Source organism: the organism of the source record quoted next, unplaced genomic scaffold (genome assembly GCF_019419815.1).
Source record: "Pyrus x bretschneideri cultivar Hongxiangsu unplaced genomic scaffold, Pyrus_bretschneideri_v1 Contig39, whole genome shotgun sequence".
NCBI lineage: Eukaryota > Viridiplantae > Streptophyta > Magnoliopsida > Rosales > Rosaceae > Pyrus > Pyrus x bretschneideri.
Window position 1 is genome coordinate 4,206,339 of NW_025999712.1, and position 15,823 is coordinate 4,222,161.

Consider the following 15,823-nt stretch of genomic DNA (forward strand, 5'->3'; position numbering starts at 1 on the left):
AAGCTGCTTCTGCTGTGCTGTGAGAATAAGCAGCTGTGAAATAAAGCAGCAGAGTGTTTGGTAAACTTTTTTGTAAAAGTGCTTTTGAAAAAAAAAAGCAGTATTAGAGTGTTTGGTAAACTTTTATGTAAAACAGATGTGAAAAAAAGCCGGTTTTTCAAAGCTAGGTTTTGCAGCTTCTTGTTTTTGGCTTTTTTTCATCCAAAACTGTGAAAAAAAGCTGAAGCTAAGTGTTTACCAAACACAAAAACAGCTCCCAGCTTTTTTTTATAGCAGCTTTTTTCAGAATCACCTCAGTACCAAACCAGGTTTATCATAATACAAGTGAATAAACAATAATATATTTTTGTTCACTTATATTATAACACATGATGTACCAAACTGGTGTTCGGAATACATAGAAAAATCTCTTTGCGTAGGTAAATCCTTCTTTCCAAACAGAACCAAATCCCCAACGGGCATCAAACCTCACCTCATGCACCGTGATTCAGTGATTCACAAACTCTTCGTGTGTTTTCGTAAGCGGAATTAGAATGGGAGGAATGAGAATTGCACTTATTCCAAGTGATTGAAAATTTATCCAAACTTGGGATGAAGATATATGTGGGACCCACATAAAATGGGGAATCAGACTCCAAATTTTCCTGGAATCAACTTTTTCTACCCAAAATACCCTTATCTCCTTCTCCCTTCTCCCTTCCACCTCTATCTCTTCTTTTCTTTGTCTCTGTTTCTGCTACTACAGAACAACTTCACCCCTCTGACAATTTGAGACCAAAATCTGAGAAAAGCTCATGTGTAATTGAGACCAAACTTATACAAATTGAGATAAAACTCAGAGGAGAACTAAAATAAAAGAAGAAGGAACAATATTGGATAGGGGAAGGAAGAGGGGGTGGGATGCTGTAACGGGGAATGGACAAAGGAGATGAGAGGGGAGGAAATGAGGGAAATGGCAAATGAGGGAATGAGGAGGAAAAGAGGGAGGGAGAAGTAGGCTGCCACCTACCTCGAGCAAGAGCAAAGGGTGACGGTTGAAACGTCGAGCTAGGTTAGATTTTTACAACAGCACGGAGAGAGTTTAGAGAGGGAGAATCCTATACCTTTCTAATCCACTGTTCCATTTTTTGCTATATGCCCTTTGGTTATTATTATTATTTTTTTTTTTTTTGTGGGGAAGGTTCGTACCAACAAATTTATTAACAATCAAGTATTTATCTAGGCTTTCGACCAAAAAAAAAAAAAAAGTATTTTATTAAAGCTGTTCCTAGCATTTGGAAATTTGTTTCGGGAATGAAATTAATTGTATTATTAATTTGCTAAATAAAATTCATAATTTGTTTTTATACAAGGATATTTTAGTAATTACATTATTTTTAATTTTGATACAAACAAATTAGTAAACAACTAATACGAAATTTGCATCGTTCTCAATCCGATTCCAAATAATTTAATAAACATCTTCTACAAGAATTTAATTTTTATTCTAACTTGTTAGTCTATTACTAATTCTCAATTTAATTCCCATTAATTTACTACAAGAATTCCCCTTACTTTTCAATTTGACCGCCAAATCATCGGCCCCCACACTTTTAAACCAACCGCACGCGTGTCAACCGATGTCTGCAAGTCACGTGCGACGCTCCACCTGCTTCCTTCTCATTGATTTCCCTTCGTCTTCCCTCTGTTTCCCGATCCAAACGCTGACGGAAGTCCAACTCGAATTTTTTTCGCAACCAGAAATTCCACACCCATTAAATTCCCCAAAAATCTTCCTACAAAGTCCATCTGATCGCTTCCTCGGAAGTCCTCAATTCCGCCAGATGCTCCCAGCCCTAGCTCCTCCCACTCCATCGTGATCGCGCGAAATCTCCAGACCGCTGAGATTTTGAGGTGAGAACTTTTTCTTTGATTTGTAGCTCAGGTTTCATATTTTTGCGATTTAATTTTGTATCGTATATGGTAGTTGTGGTTAGATTAGCTTTTGTAGAAAATTCACACTGATTATTAGTGTTTGGATGGTAAGAAAATGAGAGAAAGGAAAATTACGGAAATTCTCTATCACTGAAGTTACTGAACTGATTTTGTATCTCTGATTGAGTAAGAAACACTAATTGCACCTGGGTTTTTTTTCGAATTTGCTAAGCACACCAAACCCGCCATCCGATTGAAGGAGGTTTTCCACCCGATGGGGGACACATCGCGTAGAATCCCTTCAGAAGCCAATTTGGTTATGAGTGGAAAGAGGAAGTCGCAGAATGCTATAGTTGCTTCTCGTTCCAAGGGCACTCTGAAGGATGTAGCGTCGCTTCGAATTGGGAATGGCGTGGTGAGCCAGGCCGCGTTGTTTCTGCTCAAAATGGCTGCATTGGAGACAGTAAGGCGGTTCTCAAGGGCCAAATGCCCGTGGGCATGGCGTGGCTTCCAGGCTTTACAATTTCTGTGTTACCCTCCATTCAAATGGCTTCAAAGATTTGCGCCCTTCAAGGCTTTGGTCAATGGCATGCAGGTTTGGTCACACAAATTCTTCAAGATTTTTTAAGTTGTAACCATATTTTAAACAGTCATATGGATGTATATACATTACTTATACACAACCCACCTGTCACCTCCCTTCCAAAGGGCAAAGAAAAGGCAAACAAAAATAAGAACCCAGCAAAGGTCTTATAGGATTTACATTACGTCTTCGCATTCTTGCTTTTTTGGGTATTTAGATTTAAATTTGATCGCCAAACTTTTAGACATGTATCATTATGAGGGAAATTTGTTGATCAAAAGTTTTTTGCCTCCAGGTAGTTTCGAAACCATTACTAGTGCTTTCCATTGCAACGACATTCTCTGATGAAGCAGAGCTCTTTGATAGAACCTCTGATGGCATCAACAATTCTGATGCAAACATAGAAGTGCAGTCAGAAGTGTTGTCTGAGTGTATTAACGATTCTACTTTGGATACAAGGTAATAAGACAAATGAGGCTTTTGTTGTTGGCATCTGATGCATTATGTGACACAACTCATCAATTCATTATTTGAGAGTGCTATAAGATGAACGTTTTCGATAAACAATTATACAAGTTCAAGTTTTCCTCGAAGTATGTAGTTCCATAACATCTTCTAGATTTGGTCAGTTGGATTTGTGGATTTAAGAATTGTGTTTTCTAAATAATTTTTCATCTAAAATGCCCAAAAGCAATGGTAGTTGTTCACGTTATTACTGATTTGTTTTATCATGAGTTGGCTATAGGACCTACTTTTACAGCTTTATGTAATGTGCAGGGCTCCTGATCAATTTCCTCAAAATGTAGAACCTGAAATGTGGTTGGTAGAACTCCATAAAGAGCTTGAAAGACAAGGGATTAGCTTGCCAGAAAGGTGATTTCGTTTGCCAAAAATTCCAACTGTACATATAACGTTTAGTAATATTCAGATTTAAATACAATCATAATGTATTTTATTTGATTTTATTATCTTTTTTTCTCTTAGTAGTTTGTTGATATCAAACCGTGCATATGACATTTTTATGCCTCTAGAATATCTTTTTGTATGTCTTTTTACATATTTGGCTTTATGCTCAAATGAAATGGTGGGGTAGGGTTGAGGTTTATCGAAGTTACAAATTTCATCAAAAAAAAAAACTACATACGGGTAACATTTCTATATTTGTATGGATTTATCTTACTCTTTTTATTTTGTAGTCTTGTGATGAAGTGTATCCACCAGCATCAGTATCTTTTATCCATTGCAATTCGTATCAGAAAAAAGAAAAAAAAAAAGCTGTTATAATTACTTCCCAGTTGGATTGTCGTCCACTTTGCAAATTTTTGTGTTTACAACAAGAGCACTGAAAGTACAAATCCTATAATTGCTTTTTCTGCTTCCTATCATCTAGACAATAATATTAGATAATTAAAATTTTTGTGATATTATAATATTAGATAATTAAATTTTTGTGATATTATTTCATTCCTTTTCTTTGGCGGCAAAACTTTCTCCTGCATCCCTTTGTGAATATTGTTTTCTACATTTCTCTTAAGAAAGAGTCAAAGACCTAACCTTTTTGTACCGTTCTACAAGGTCTCACCTAATGTTTTCTTGTACATGCCTATATGTGTGAACTTCTTTGCTTTTTGTTGCAGTGAACCATGACATGCTAATGTTTATGCAGAATTGATAAGGAGGAACTTCGTAGGTTTTACGCTGCTGCAAACGGAGACTTCTCTTGCTTACTATCATCAGTAAAGAAGACAGTCCATTGGAGGGAGACTTATGGAATACTTTCAGTACAGGAGCTTGAGACATGGTCAAATGTGGTTTTCTGGCATGGATTTGATGTTAAACACCGACCTTGCCTCATAGTACGACTTGGGCTAGGTTGCACTAACTTGCCATCTCATGATAGACCTCGGTTTGCTCAAGCAATTAGTATGTTCATTTGTTCCCTATGTTACTTTTTTGTTTCTATCCATACAACCTCTAAAGCCACTCCTATTGTTGTAAGATGGATGTGACCTGACCTACTACTACTCACTCTTGTTCAGCTCTCTGTTTATTGGAGTCTATTATTTTTCAAGTTTTCTTCTTTCTTTAAGGTCAATTGAAGCATCCTACCGAGATAAAAAACTGAATGCATAGATATATATCTGGTTCCATTCAGCCAATACTAGTTGTTGCTCAAAATCGGGTTGATCTTGGACCAACTTTGGTCCAATTGTAAATCACACAAACACAGGAACACACAAGATATGTTGTGGTTCACCCCAAGTTGGGGCTACGTCCACGTTGGTGTAGATCCGGTTTCTCTACGTAAAATGAGAGTTACATTGTAAATGGAGGCTTGTTGCCTTTGAGAGAGTAGAGAGGCTACAGTTTCTTCCCCTAAAATGAGGGTGAGGGATCCCTTTTCTAGGACATGGGTTTCCCTCACCTCTTACATACTTCATGGGATAATAGTGAGGCCCAAACTATGGTACAACACAAGTACATTCCTGCCTTGCCCATTCTTGTGAATCTGTAATTTGCATTAAGAAAGGGCCTGTCTATTTCATTCAGTGAACTGTAAGGCTTGATTTTTGCAAATAGGTAGCATTATTACTTTAGCTAGCACTATTAGAATTTTCTATTGTTGTGGTCATGCTTGATTAGTTATTTCAGTTTCATCAAGTGTGCAATCCTCAAATTCCTTGGTGCTAACGAGGAAGCCAATTTCTCACTATGGATATGGTTTAAATGAAGTCTTAAGTAGTTTATTTTCTTTCCTGTCTTGAAGAATATAACATATGTCTTTGCTCATTTTTTTTTTTTGTACCCATGACATCACCCTTGCATGAAATGTTCTGACAGCAATCAATGATCGTACCTGCAGTTTCCCAAGTAGAGCATGGAGTCTATCATTTGCTTGATGCCACCAATGCTCAAATTACAGTTGTAGTAGATTGTGAAGGTCTATCGCCGTTGAAAATTCCCATGCAAGTTATGAGGACCTGTTCTTCTCTTTTGCAAGATCACTTCCCCAACCGTCTTGGCTGTCTGTTTGTTATTCGGCTTCCTCCAATGCTTCGTGTTATTGCCCAAACCTTTATTCAAGTAAGTCTATTACATGCTGATTTAGGATCTGAATCTTTGATTTACAAGCTTTGTAGATTCTCTTTGCTTGTATAAATTTCTAGTTATGATTTTGTTAGTTTCAAATTCAGCACTCACTTGCATCAGCAATGCATTTATGATGAAACATGCACATGTGGTGCCTTGTCAGGTTTTGAAACCTAATACTCGAGAGAAGTTGAGAATTGAAGGTGAGAGGTACCAGAAGATTCTCTCTGAGTACCTTGAGGCACTTCCATTTTATCTTGGTGGCAATTGCCTGTGCAAAATATGTACAGAGATGCAGCATCCTCGCCCAGATGAAGTTATCAAGACAGAGCTGAGCGCAAATTTGCACGAGGGTCGGAATCCGCTTCCAGCCCATCCAACTTATGAGATTGCGGTTGACCCGGAAGGTAACTGGGAGCAGTTGGTGAGGACTGCCATAGTTGGTCTTCTTATGGTATGGATTTCCATAGCATTCCTTTCTTTAATCTTTGATCCCGAAAGCCGTCCCTTTCCCTTTTCATTTCAGTGAGGTAAGGCCAAAAGAGCAGACAAGCTTCCTTTTCTTCTCTATTTTCTTGGCACTTAGTTCTTCTCCAAAGTGTGTATGCAATGAGTTTTCCATGTCATATATTAGTTGATTAGTTCGGTTGGAGAAGCTGTATAATTAGTATATGACGAACTTTCTATATTTGCCACTACTGGATTATGCTTTAATGTGTAGCAGTTGAGCAACACTTCTCCGTGTTAGTGTGATAATTGTCGATGAAAAGTTACATTGCATCCAATAATTTTAAAGCAATATTTATCGTTTAAGGGCGAATTTGCAGCTAATGTTTCTTGTAGTTTCGTTTTGTTTCGTTTAGTTTAGTTCCATCCGTTTCTTGCTTGTAGTTTCGTTTAGTTTCGTTTGATCCCTATGTTTTCACTTGCATTTTCGTGCTTGTAGTTTCGTTTAGTTTAGTTCAATCCGTCAACTAAGTTGATTACCCATCTAGTTTTGTGCACATCTTTGCAATTTTTATATGTTTGTTTTTGCTTGAGGCTTGAAGCACATTATTTAAGAATTGTAGATCTAATTTTAGTTTTGATTCACATGCTCATAGGGTGATATGGGTTCAAAATACTGGTTAACTTGATGAAAGAATTACATGTGGTTTTTATGAAAGGGAGCCCAACTGACAATCTTTATAAAATTCTACAGGACCACTAAATTTGTTTTCTTAAAGGCAGCCTAATGACTTTGCCCCCAAGATTGGAGCAATGAATAGCCCACTAATCTAGGCTCATTAATGCATGAGTGAATTAAACTTGCAGATAAATGTAAGAAAACTCTTTCAAAATAAGGCTCGTAAAATCGCTGAGTCAATACTATTTTACTTTCATTAAAATTAGCAGTGAGTGACGATATCTCTGTCTTTATTAGGTCATGTTTGTTTCACCTTCTTAGCTAGAATTGAATTATTGATGTTTTTAATACCATTTTAACATAAGTCATAAATCTTTTCAGTACTGCTCAATTTCATGTCTATATGTATATAAGAATTGTTATTGGCATTCTGAAAATCTCGTTTTGCATTCTAAATTTTTTATAATTAGAAAAAAAAATACACTTGTAAAAAATGTAGAATGAGATATTTGATGTGCTAATAATAATTTTTATATACACTTTTTGACATCTTCTTTGTATTTCTGGTATGTGGAAAAAAGGGCCCACATGCACTATTAGTTTATTTAATATAGGACATGCACTATTAGTCGGTACCACTAGAAATTAATATTATTCCAATCACTAGCAAAATTGTGTTTGTACGGACTAGTGACAAATTGTTGTTGCACCCCATGATCGGAATGATTATTGATGTTGTCGTATTTGCACAAACTATTTACAATTATTTGTGCACATCGTTGTCCACATTATCAACAGTGTTGTTAGTGTTACACTTACTATCTCTAAACTATTTCTGCATGAATTATCAAAAATTGTTTTGCATGTCGTTGTACGCATTTTCAAAAAATGGAATTGTAACTGTTACTAGAAATACTTGCAAGAAGTATTTTTGAACAGTTAGCCGATAGCTGTTCCACCCTCTGTTGAAAGAAAGAAAACTATAAAGTTTTACGTAATACTGCTTGATAATCAAGTGTTACAGTCCGCGAAAATGAAATGTCATAATTATCAATGAGTATTGAGTTGATTCCCCGTTTTCGTCTTTCAAAGAAGAAAAAATGTGACTTTGTTAATCTTTCGCACTTGAAAAATAGATGTCGCATAGCCGATGGAGAAATTTACCATGAAATAAAATAGTTGTTCATTCAATTAGCACCTCGAAATAATATCATGCTATATTTAATGATGTCCAATGAAAAGCAACTGATTGGTAACTAATGGGCGCTTATGTGGGAGCCCTTCTTTGAACAGTGCGAGCACGTCCTCTGTCATCCCTCCTAATTGCGCTTCCGAATCAATACTCCTTTTTAATCTTCAGGGAGCAGTACGTGAGACTATTTGGCTGTATCTGCTTTTGACTGATGGATATCAACCCTCTTTTTTGTCCATCGTGAAACCCCAAAAAATAACAATTGAAAAAGCTGTTCTTTTTTAAATCTGGCATGGGCGTGGGCTAGAGGTCGATCCTCAAACGCCCAAGCCTACCAAAATTTATTAGAAAATAAAAAAGTACGAGGGGGACATAAATAAAACAGAGATCACAAAAAGAATTGTTTGAGTGACTATTGCTTTTGCATCGACTATCGACAACTGTTATGAAATCGATAGTTTTTCTATTAACTGCAGATCAACTGCCTTTGAAATGGAAAAGAAGAAATATTCACTCTAAGCAACACTTGCCATACTTGTTAACGCTCAAACCTGATGAGGTCACAAAGATCAGATTGGTCATGTATCGGTCCTTGGTGGGCTCAGGGCTTGTGAATAATAAGAACTCTACAATAATGTTTAAGGTTCATCTCTAAAAAATGAGCTACATCCATTGAGTTTCTGATATAAATAAAAAGTTACAAATAACGCCTGACTAAACACTGTCTCTTTTCTCTCTCAATTTGTCTGACCCCTTTAAGGAGTATTCGTCCTCCTTATATAGACCCTTAGTGAGCCCCCAGCTCCTTAGCCCAAACCTTTACCGCATGTGCATTTAATGGCCGAAAACATAGTTTGACCTGCTAGTTGTCCCTCCACTCTTTGACCAACAAGTGGCAACAAAGCGACATTTGTGCATGTTCCTTGCATGCTTTCTTTGGACAACGCATGCCGAAAGCCTTTCTCAGCTTTAGAATAGGGGGAAACCCGCACTCGAGCGAATTATTTGTCAGCTTTTATGTCCTTCATAGGCTTATGTTCTCTTGGGTAGCCTCCACGTGGCATGAGTAGGCATGCATCTCTGTTCCTAAGACCTTGTGCTCTTAAGTTGTCAGTACACCAACTTGTCTCTCGGTGGTCAGAAAGTACTTTAGGGAAGCGCTCGGCCTAGTTACTGATAGGCAGGCCCGACCCAGGCCTAGTGTGGGCAAGGCGACTATTCGAGGCCCAAAAAAATTGGGGGCATCAAAATTATTAGGGTGGTATATTTATATATGCTTTTATAAGAGTATAAATTTATAAAATTTGGTTTAGTGACAAAGGAATTTAACTAGAACTAGTGGTTTTGTTGTTTAAAATGAATGAAGAGCTCTTAGGTTCAAAACACCATATGTGCTTATTTACATTCCAATCTTTACAAATTTCTTTTTATAACAGTATAAATTTATAAAATTTGGCTAATTGACCAAGAATTTTAATTAGAAGCAATGGTTTTTGTTGTTTAAAATTAACGAGAGGTCCTAAGTTCGAAATGCTATGTGCATGTTTATTTTTTTCAATTCTTACAAATTTTTGTTTGGTTCTTAATTTATTTACGAGCTAGTAGGTATGTGAGTTGCTATTTTTAAATATCCATTCCAATTCAAGTCTAATCTTCAGCAAAGAGTAATGCGTAGACTAAATTTTTAGACCAAATTTACAAATAATATTACGTGTCATCAAAAGGTTTAATTTAGTGTTCATTCATTATCCTTAAAGACTCAAAAACATTAATATTTTTTTAGTCTTATATTGACGAGGTTTGTAAATAAGAAAAAACTACTCACGATTTACATAAAAACACTTTAAAAGTTCAGATGGAAAACAAAACTCATATTCTATCTACTTGAAAGCTCGAAGTTTTTTAGTTTCCTTCTCTTGATACAAAATAAATTAATTATTCCGTGTTTCTAAATTATTGAGTTTGAAGTGTTTTTCTAATATAATTTTATCGATGTCTTACGTGTGAAAACAAATACTTTTTTATATGAAATGAGGGCACATTTTTTGACGTCGCCCCGTGTCACATCCCGGGCCTGCTCCACCACCGTAGCATGATATTGTCCGTTTTGGGCCCCAACTACGCACGCCCTCACGGTTTTGTTTCTAAGAACTCACACAAGAACTTCCCAGTGAGTCACCTATCATGGGAGTGCTTTCGCGCGCTACTCGCTTAACTTCGGAGTTCCCATGGAACACGTAGCCAATAAGCTCCCAAAAGGCCTCATGCTAGGTAGGGATGAAAATATACATATAAGGATTACTCCCCTAGGCGATATGGGATCTAACAATCCACCCCCTTTAGGGGCCCGATGTCCTCGTCGGCACACACGCGGTCAGGGTTAGGCTCTGATACCAAATTGTCACATCCCGACCCGGGCCCCCACCATATCCCAGGCTCGACTCCACCATAGCACGATATTGTCCGCTTTGGGCCCCTACCACGCCATCACGGTTTTGTTTCTAGGAACTCACACAAGAACTTCCCAGTGGGTCACCCATCCTAAGATTGCTCTCACGCGAACTCGCTTAACTTCGGAGTTCCAACAGAACCCGAAGCCAGTGAGCTCCCAAAAGGTCTCGTGCTAGGTAGAGATGAGAATATACATGTAAGGCTTACAAGATCCACTCCCTTAGGTGATGTGGGATGTTACACCCCGAGCCTCAAAAATCTCTGGACCGGCCCTACTGATAGGCAATCTAGATTGTCGAGCGGTCTTCTATAGCATTCAGGGTTGTCCTCCCAATCTCGTCGGGCTATGTCCTTCCTTTGGCCTATGTTCCTTGAGCCGGTGTTACTTGGGCTTCTCAAAGTTGGAAATGACCTTGCATTAACACTTGTAGACCAAATCTGCAAATATTTCCATATTTTGTTCTTTTTCTTCTTTCAGCTCCACAAAATGTTTGATTCAATTACTTTTTTTCCTTTTTTTTCGCATCTCCTAACCAAAATTAGATGGTTTGACTGATGGCTATATTGAGCGATGGAGGAATAACACAAGATGGGAAAAAGTGGCGAGATAAGAGGATGAGAGAGACAGAGAACAAAGAGGGGGAATTGCAGAGGGAATTGAGAGTGAGCGAAATATATATTGTGGTAGCTTGCTAGTTGTGGGCGTTTTATGGAGGAGTGATGCTGTTTTTTTAGTTTTTTTCCTCGAAAATGAGCTTTTTCAGAGTAGTACACATGCTCAATGTAAATTAATACCCCATATAAATCATAAGTTGGTGCATGTATAAGGATGAAAAATAGTTAACGTCGCATTAATTTCAGTTCGTTTTCCTTTTTCTTTTTTTTTTTGGTCGAAAAGAGAGCATTCATTAATTAAGAAAAGAAATACAAATAACAAATGATCAAAGCAAAAAGTGAGCAACAACCCAAAACATCAGGAGGCCCAACCAAACTTATGCCCAACAAAAGAAAACCCTAATCTCCAATACCGGTGAGCAGCCCGCCGCACCCATGATGCTTGCACCAAATCCTAAATCACCATAAGATTACTCTTGAAACACCGAACCAAATCAAACCTTCGAGATCCAAACCGTCGACAACAACACCTGCAAAGAGAACCAAAGAACCAAACAAAAAGAAAAAGAAAAAGGGGAGGGTCGAAGTGGGTGTGTAAAACACCCTTGTTACGACGCAAATCGTTCCACACTTCGCCCAAATTTTCCAGCAAGCCGGTAAGGCAAGGAGTTGTAAGGTGTGGATCTAGGGAACCAATCGGATCAAACACTTCAAGAGCAAGCTTATGGCTGAATGAGAAATGAAATTTGGAAAAGCATGGGGAAGAAAAATGGGTGGGAGAGAAACGGAAAAACACCAAAAACTGTCGAGGAAGCCAAGAAACGGGCATGAAACCTATATCTGAGACAAGTTTAGGGAAAATTGGGACCAAGCCCAAGGAAATCTAAGAAAAACTCAGTGGAAAGCTGGAAAGAGTGAAGAAGGGAAAAAAAGAGAGGAGAAATAGGGAAAAAAAAAAGCAAGAAGGAGAGGGGGGAAGAGAGTCGAGTGTGGAAGGCGTAGGACGAAAAGGGAAGAGGGTAGGAGGAGGAAAGGTGAGGATACCGCCAACCCAAGCCTTCTCAAGGGCCAGCGGCGAGGTGCTGCTGGGGTAAGTTTCTTTCACTAGCGTGTACTAACTGGATGGAGTTTTCTTGTTCCTCTAGAGAGTTATAGTTCGTTTCCTTATAGGTTAAGTTAGTGAGTGCGCTTAAAAAAAAAAAAAAGATCACCCAGTATCTTATGTCCCCCCTTTCCCTAATCAATTTTTACAAGTTCACTCACTTGTAAAATGACCAATAAAGACATTAAAAGATATATAATAATAATAATAGGTTGGGTGCGAAAAAGTAACAGGAGCCCTAAACTTACATTGGGTTATGAAAGGAATGAGGATAGAAGGAATTCTGGAACGTAGATGCCCTTCAATTAAAGGGTAAGAAGCTAGCAGCTGATGATGATTGAATATTGATGGTAGTTATCAGAGTGCATAATCACACAACATCAAAACATTTGGAGGGTCATTCATTTAGTGGTAGATTATTATCGGAGAAGACTTCATTGTTGGGGAAATAACATCTCAAATTTTTAGGAATAATAGTGTGCAGAAAAATAACATTTTAATTTTTTAAACTTTTTTATAGTGGGTGGGATAATAATGTAGGTGGAGAAATAAAACAATTGGATGATTCTAGCAACTCTCTTAAAAGAATATTTGTCACGTACCACTATGTAATTGGTTATATATGTTTATAAACACTTAAATCTAATTTTGTCAAAAAAAAAAAAAAAAAAAAAGAACACTTAAATCTAACGAGGATAGGAAAGAGTATAAACAAATGTATGAAAGAAATAATTATCCAAATAGAACAAAAAAAATAAAAAAGAAGAAATCTTCCGATGGAATAGAAGAGTAAATCCAATCCTATAAACCTAGGATAGGAAACTGATAACAAAATAGGAAATTTGCTCCGAGTTCTTATGTAAATCCTAAAGGGATTAACAAAGCTTATCAATCCTCAAAACTTTTGTAAGGCATGAAACATATTAGAGCAATTTAGCCTATTTTTAAGAATAAACAGTGCATTTTTTTTCTTGTTTTGCTTCTTCCCTATTGAAGTGTTATTTCACTTGTTGAGAAAATGAATAGCATTGAATCCATATTAGCATTGCTGTTCTTGGCTGAAGTGGCTAAAAATAGTTAGTCGTTTAAAAGGGCTACTAAAAGAAGCCAAACGATTACGTATAATAACACTGAGATTGCATCCTGTTAAATGTTGTTGTTTGGAAATTCATCCCAAGGACAAAAGGATCAGACCATTTCCGTTTAAAGTTAGGTGACCGACTAACATACACTTGAAATTGAAGATCACTTTGTTTTTTCCTTTCCCATTTCCCATTGCCGTGCTTGGAAAGTTCTGTTCTTTCCACTTTTTGCAGCAACCCTAGGAAATGGACCCTTCAGATCCTGAACAGATGGGATGGCTAACGTAGGCACAAATGGAACTGATAAATACACAACCAAACATTTTTTGGCATATCTTGATCGTGACCATATGCATGATCCCTTTTTTCTTGTGGATAAAGCCATATTCATCTATCAACTTTCGTAATTGGCTGACCTGACTTTTGGCATGGTTGAAGGTTGTAAAATTTGTATTTTAGATTATGATTTACTTCAATATCCTATCGTCTTCACTTAGTTTGAGAAGGTCTTAGATTCGAAATAAGACGAGTAAAAGACTTATTAGTGATTACTGGGTGTGTGAGAGACATATTGGTTGCTAATAAAAGTTATTTAGCACAGATAATTCGGATTCCAAATGCTAACAAGCCAAGCCCTAGCCTTTCACCCACCTCAATTTTGTGTAGCTAAAATGTCTGTGACTATTGCCATAAACTAGTACATTCTAATAAAGTACGACTCTTATAGTTATTGAACTCACACTAGTATAGCAGTAATGTTCTAAGTATATATTAAACTCAAGTTACTTGATTCTTATATATAGATATCACACTCACTCAAAATACTGTAGAAGACCTAAATTTTCCTATTGCTTGTACATAAATTTATTATTATTAATGATATCATTCAAAACCGTTCAATTAATTAATAGGTTGAAACACATTGATAAAGGAGTTTAAGACTAAATCTTACGAAAATATAATTGACTTCTTACATGTAAGTAACTATTTTTCTTTATAAAAAAAAAAAATCACACTTCAGCATGTGTGCACAATTTTTTTATTTTTTATTTTATTTTTTATCCTAATTGAGTTTTTTTAGCATATGTATTCTGCTATGATTTAAAGATAATTAGAATGATCTTGTACATTTTAAGAAGCCGAATAGTGCTCTTAAATTATTATGTTCAGAGACGAAGTGGAATTTACAAGATAATGACAGCAACACAACTCACATACATAGAGACAAGAAATTCTTCCACATTTTCCTCTTTATAGGATAATGCTTGTGAAAGTAAGTTGAATTGCATGATAAGTTCCCTATAATTATGCTAATTATCTATCCTAACACCAGGGAGCATTACTAATATACAAATGTACTAGTCCATGGCAGAGGAGCCAATATTAATATATTTTAGAACAGTGTCACCACCAGATAAAGATCGAGTGCTGTATCAGACAAACCAAGACACACCTTCTTACGTTGGATACCACATGCTGCGGCCAAAGTAAGGCTGCTGCTACTTCCCACGAAAGGTTTCTCAACCCTACTTTTGATGTCAGCCAAAACAAAGTGCGTTTGTGGGTGTATGTACTGTTAAAATTATGATCCCTCGTTCACGTGCGTTAGGGTCACTATGAGCATAAATAAATACATCAAGTGTGATTGACTTACATTCGTTAACATTAACGGCTCACAATTACTTATGTACTGTTTGTGGACGACTGATGTCAAAACATATGCATATGGTAAAGCATGCATAATTGCATATGGTAGATCAAGCATGTGTTAGAACTTTTTGCAGCTTCAATGTACGCTTTCCTAAAATTAATTTGGTCAGGCATGGTGTGCATACATAAGAGGCTGCAACTTTGATTTTCAACTAACAAACTGTAATATTATATTCCATCAGAAGACAATGTATATTTGATTAGTTTCCCCGCTTCTCAAACTTGACCCTTGCCGTCTGGGAAGGACTAAAATTAGGAGTGCTAGCTACTGAGTGGAAACTAGGGAAACCCCACTTCGATTCTATTTTAGTCTTCATATTTGGCCACTGTTTGTTTGCTTTATTGCCTTAGATTTAGTGCTTTGGTTCTTCGAATTGCAAGACAAATTGAAGAGTTTTCACTGCATTTGTGGCTGTGGATTTTAGCTCAAGCTAAAGCATACACTCAGTATTGAACTTTTGTCCTTAATTAGGGAATTGCAATGCCAAAGGGATGAAAAAAATCAGTTGAAAGCGGTAAAAGATTATAATTACTTTATTCTTAAGCCTGGAAACTTCTATCAATAAGAGTTATTTGATTTGCTCACGCATTATTTAGAATGCTAATTCTTTTATGTAAATGGCATCTCCAGAATGTAATGGGGCATGAAGATTGCACGTTTACATTTGACGGTTGGAGGGATAAGTTAATTATCACATCATGTTATAATCTTGTGTGATAAATTTTTTTTTTAGTATTCTACTCTATATTCACAAGCAATTCCGAAGTTGATGTACACAAGAGGGAAAAGAAGACAAACTCTAATCACATGAGTTGCCTCTAGAATGTAATGGAACATAAAAATTGCACGTTCACACTTGATGGTTGAAGGGATAAGATTATCATATCATGTTATCATCTAGTGTGATTAAAAAAAATTCTTTGGTATTCTACTCTATATTCACAAGTAACTCAAAAG

The 15,823-nt window shown here is 36.8% G+C and overlaps 1 protein-coding gene across 2 annotated transcripts; it reads left to right on the plus strand.

The window, feature by feature from the left end:
- Positions 1 to 1,647: 1,647 nt before the first annotated feature.
- On the plus strand, positions 1,648 to 6,416 carry LOC103944947. Of its 2 annotated transcripts, none has more exons than XM_018646885.2 (7): positions 1,648 to 1,893; positions 2,147 to 2,509; positions 2,793 to 2,956; positions 3,275 to 3,370; positions 4,164 to 4,420; positions 5,361 to 5,581; positions 5,751 to 6,416. In XM_018646885.2, the coding sequence occupies exons 2-7, from the start codon at positions 2,189 to 2,191 to the stop codon at positions 6,114 to 6,116; spliced, it is 1,425 nt and encodes a 474-aa protein (XP_018502401.2). In that variant the 5' UTR covers positions 1,648 to 1,893; positions 2,147 to 2,188; the 3' UTR covers positions 6,117 to 6,416. The 2 variants fall into 2 exon arrangements, with proteins under 2 accessions (XP_018502401.2, XP_009353705.2); XM_009355430.3 differs by having other exon boundaries at positions 1,649 to 1,893; positions 2,174 to 2,509.
- The last annotated feature ends 9,407 nt before the right edge of the window (positions 6,417 to 15,823 follow it).

Coding starts and splice junctions, on each gene's coding strand:
- LOC103944947 (XM_018646885.2), top strand. CDS start 2,189: ATGGGGGACACATCGCGTAGAATCCCTTCAGAAGCCAATTTGGTTATG. Junction 2,510..2,792: donor CTTTGGTCAATGGCATGCAG/GTTTGGTCACAC, acceptor TTTTGCCTCCAG/GTAGTTTCGAAACCATTACT. Junction 3,371..4,163: donor GGGATTAGCTTGCCAGAAAG/GTGATTTCGTTT, acceptor ATGTTTATGCAG/AATTGATAAGGAGGAACTTC.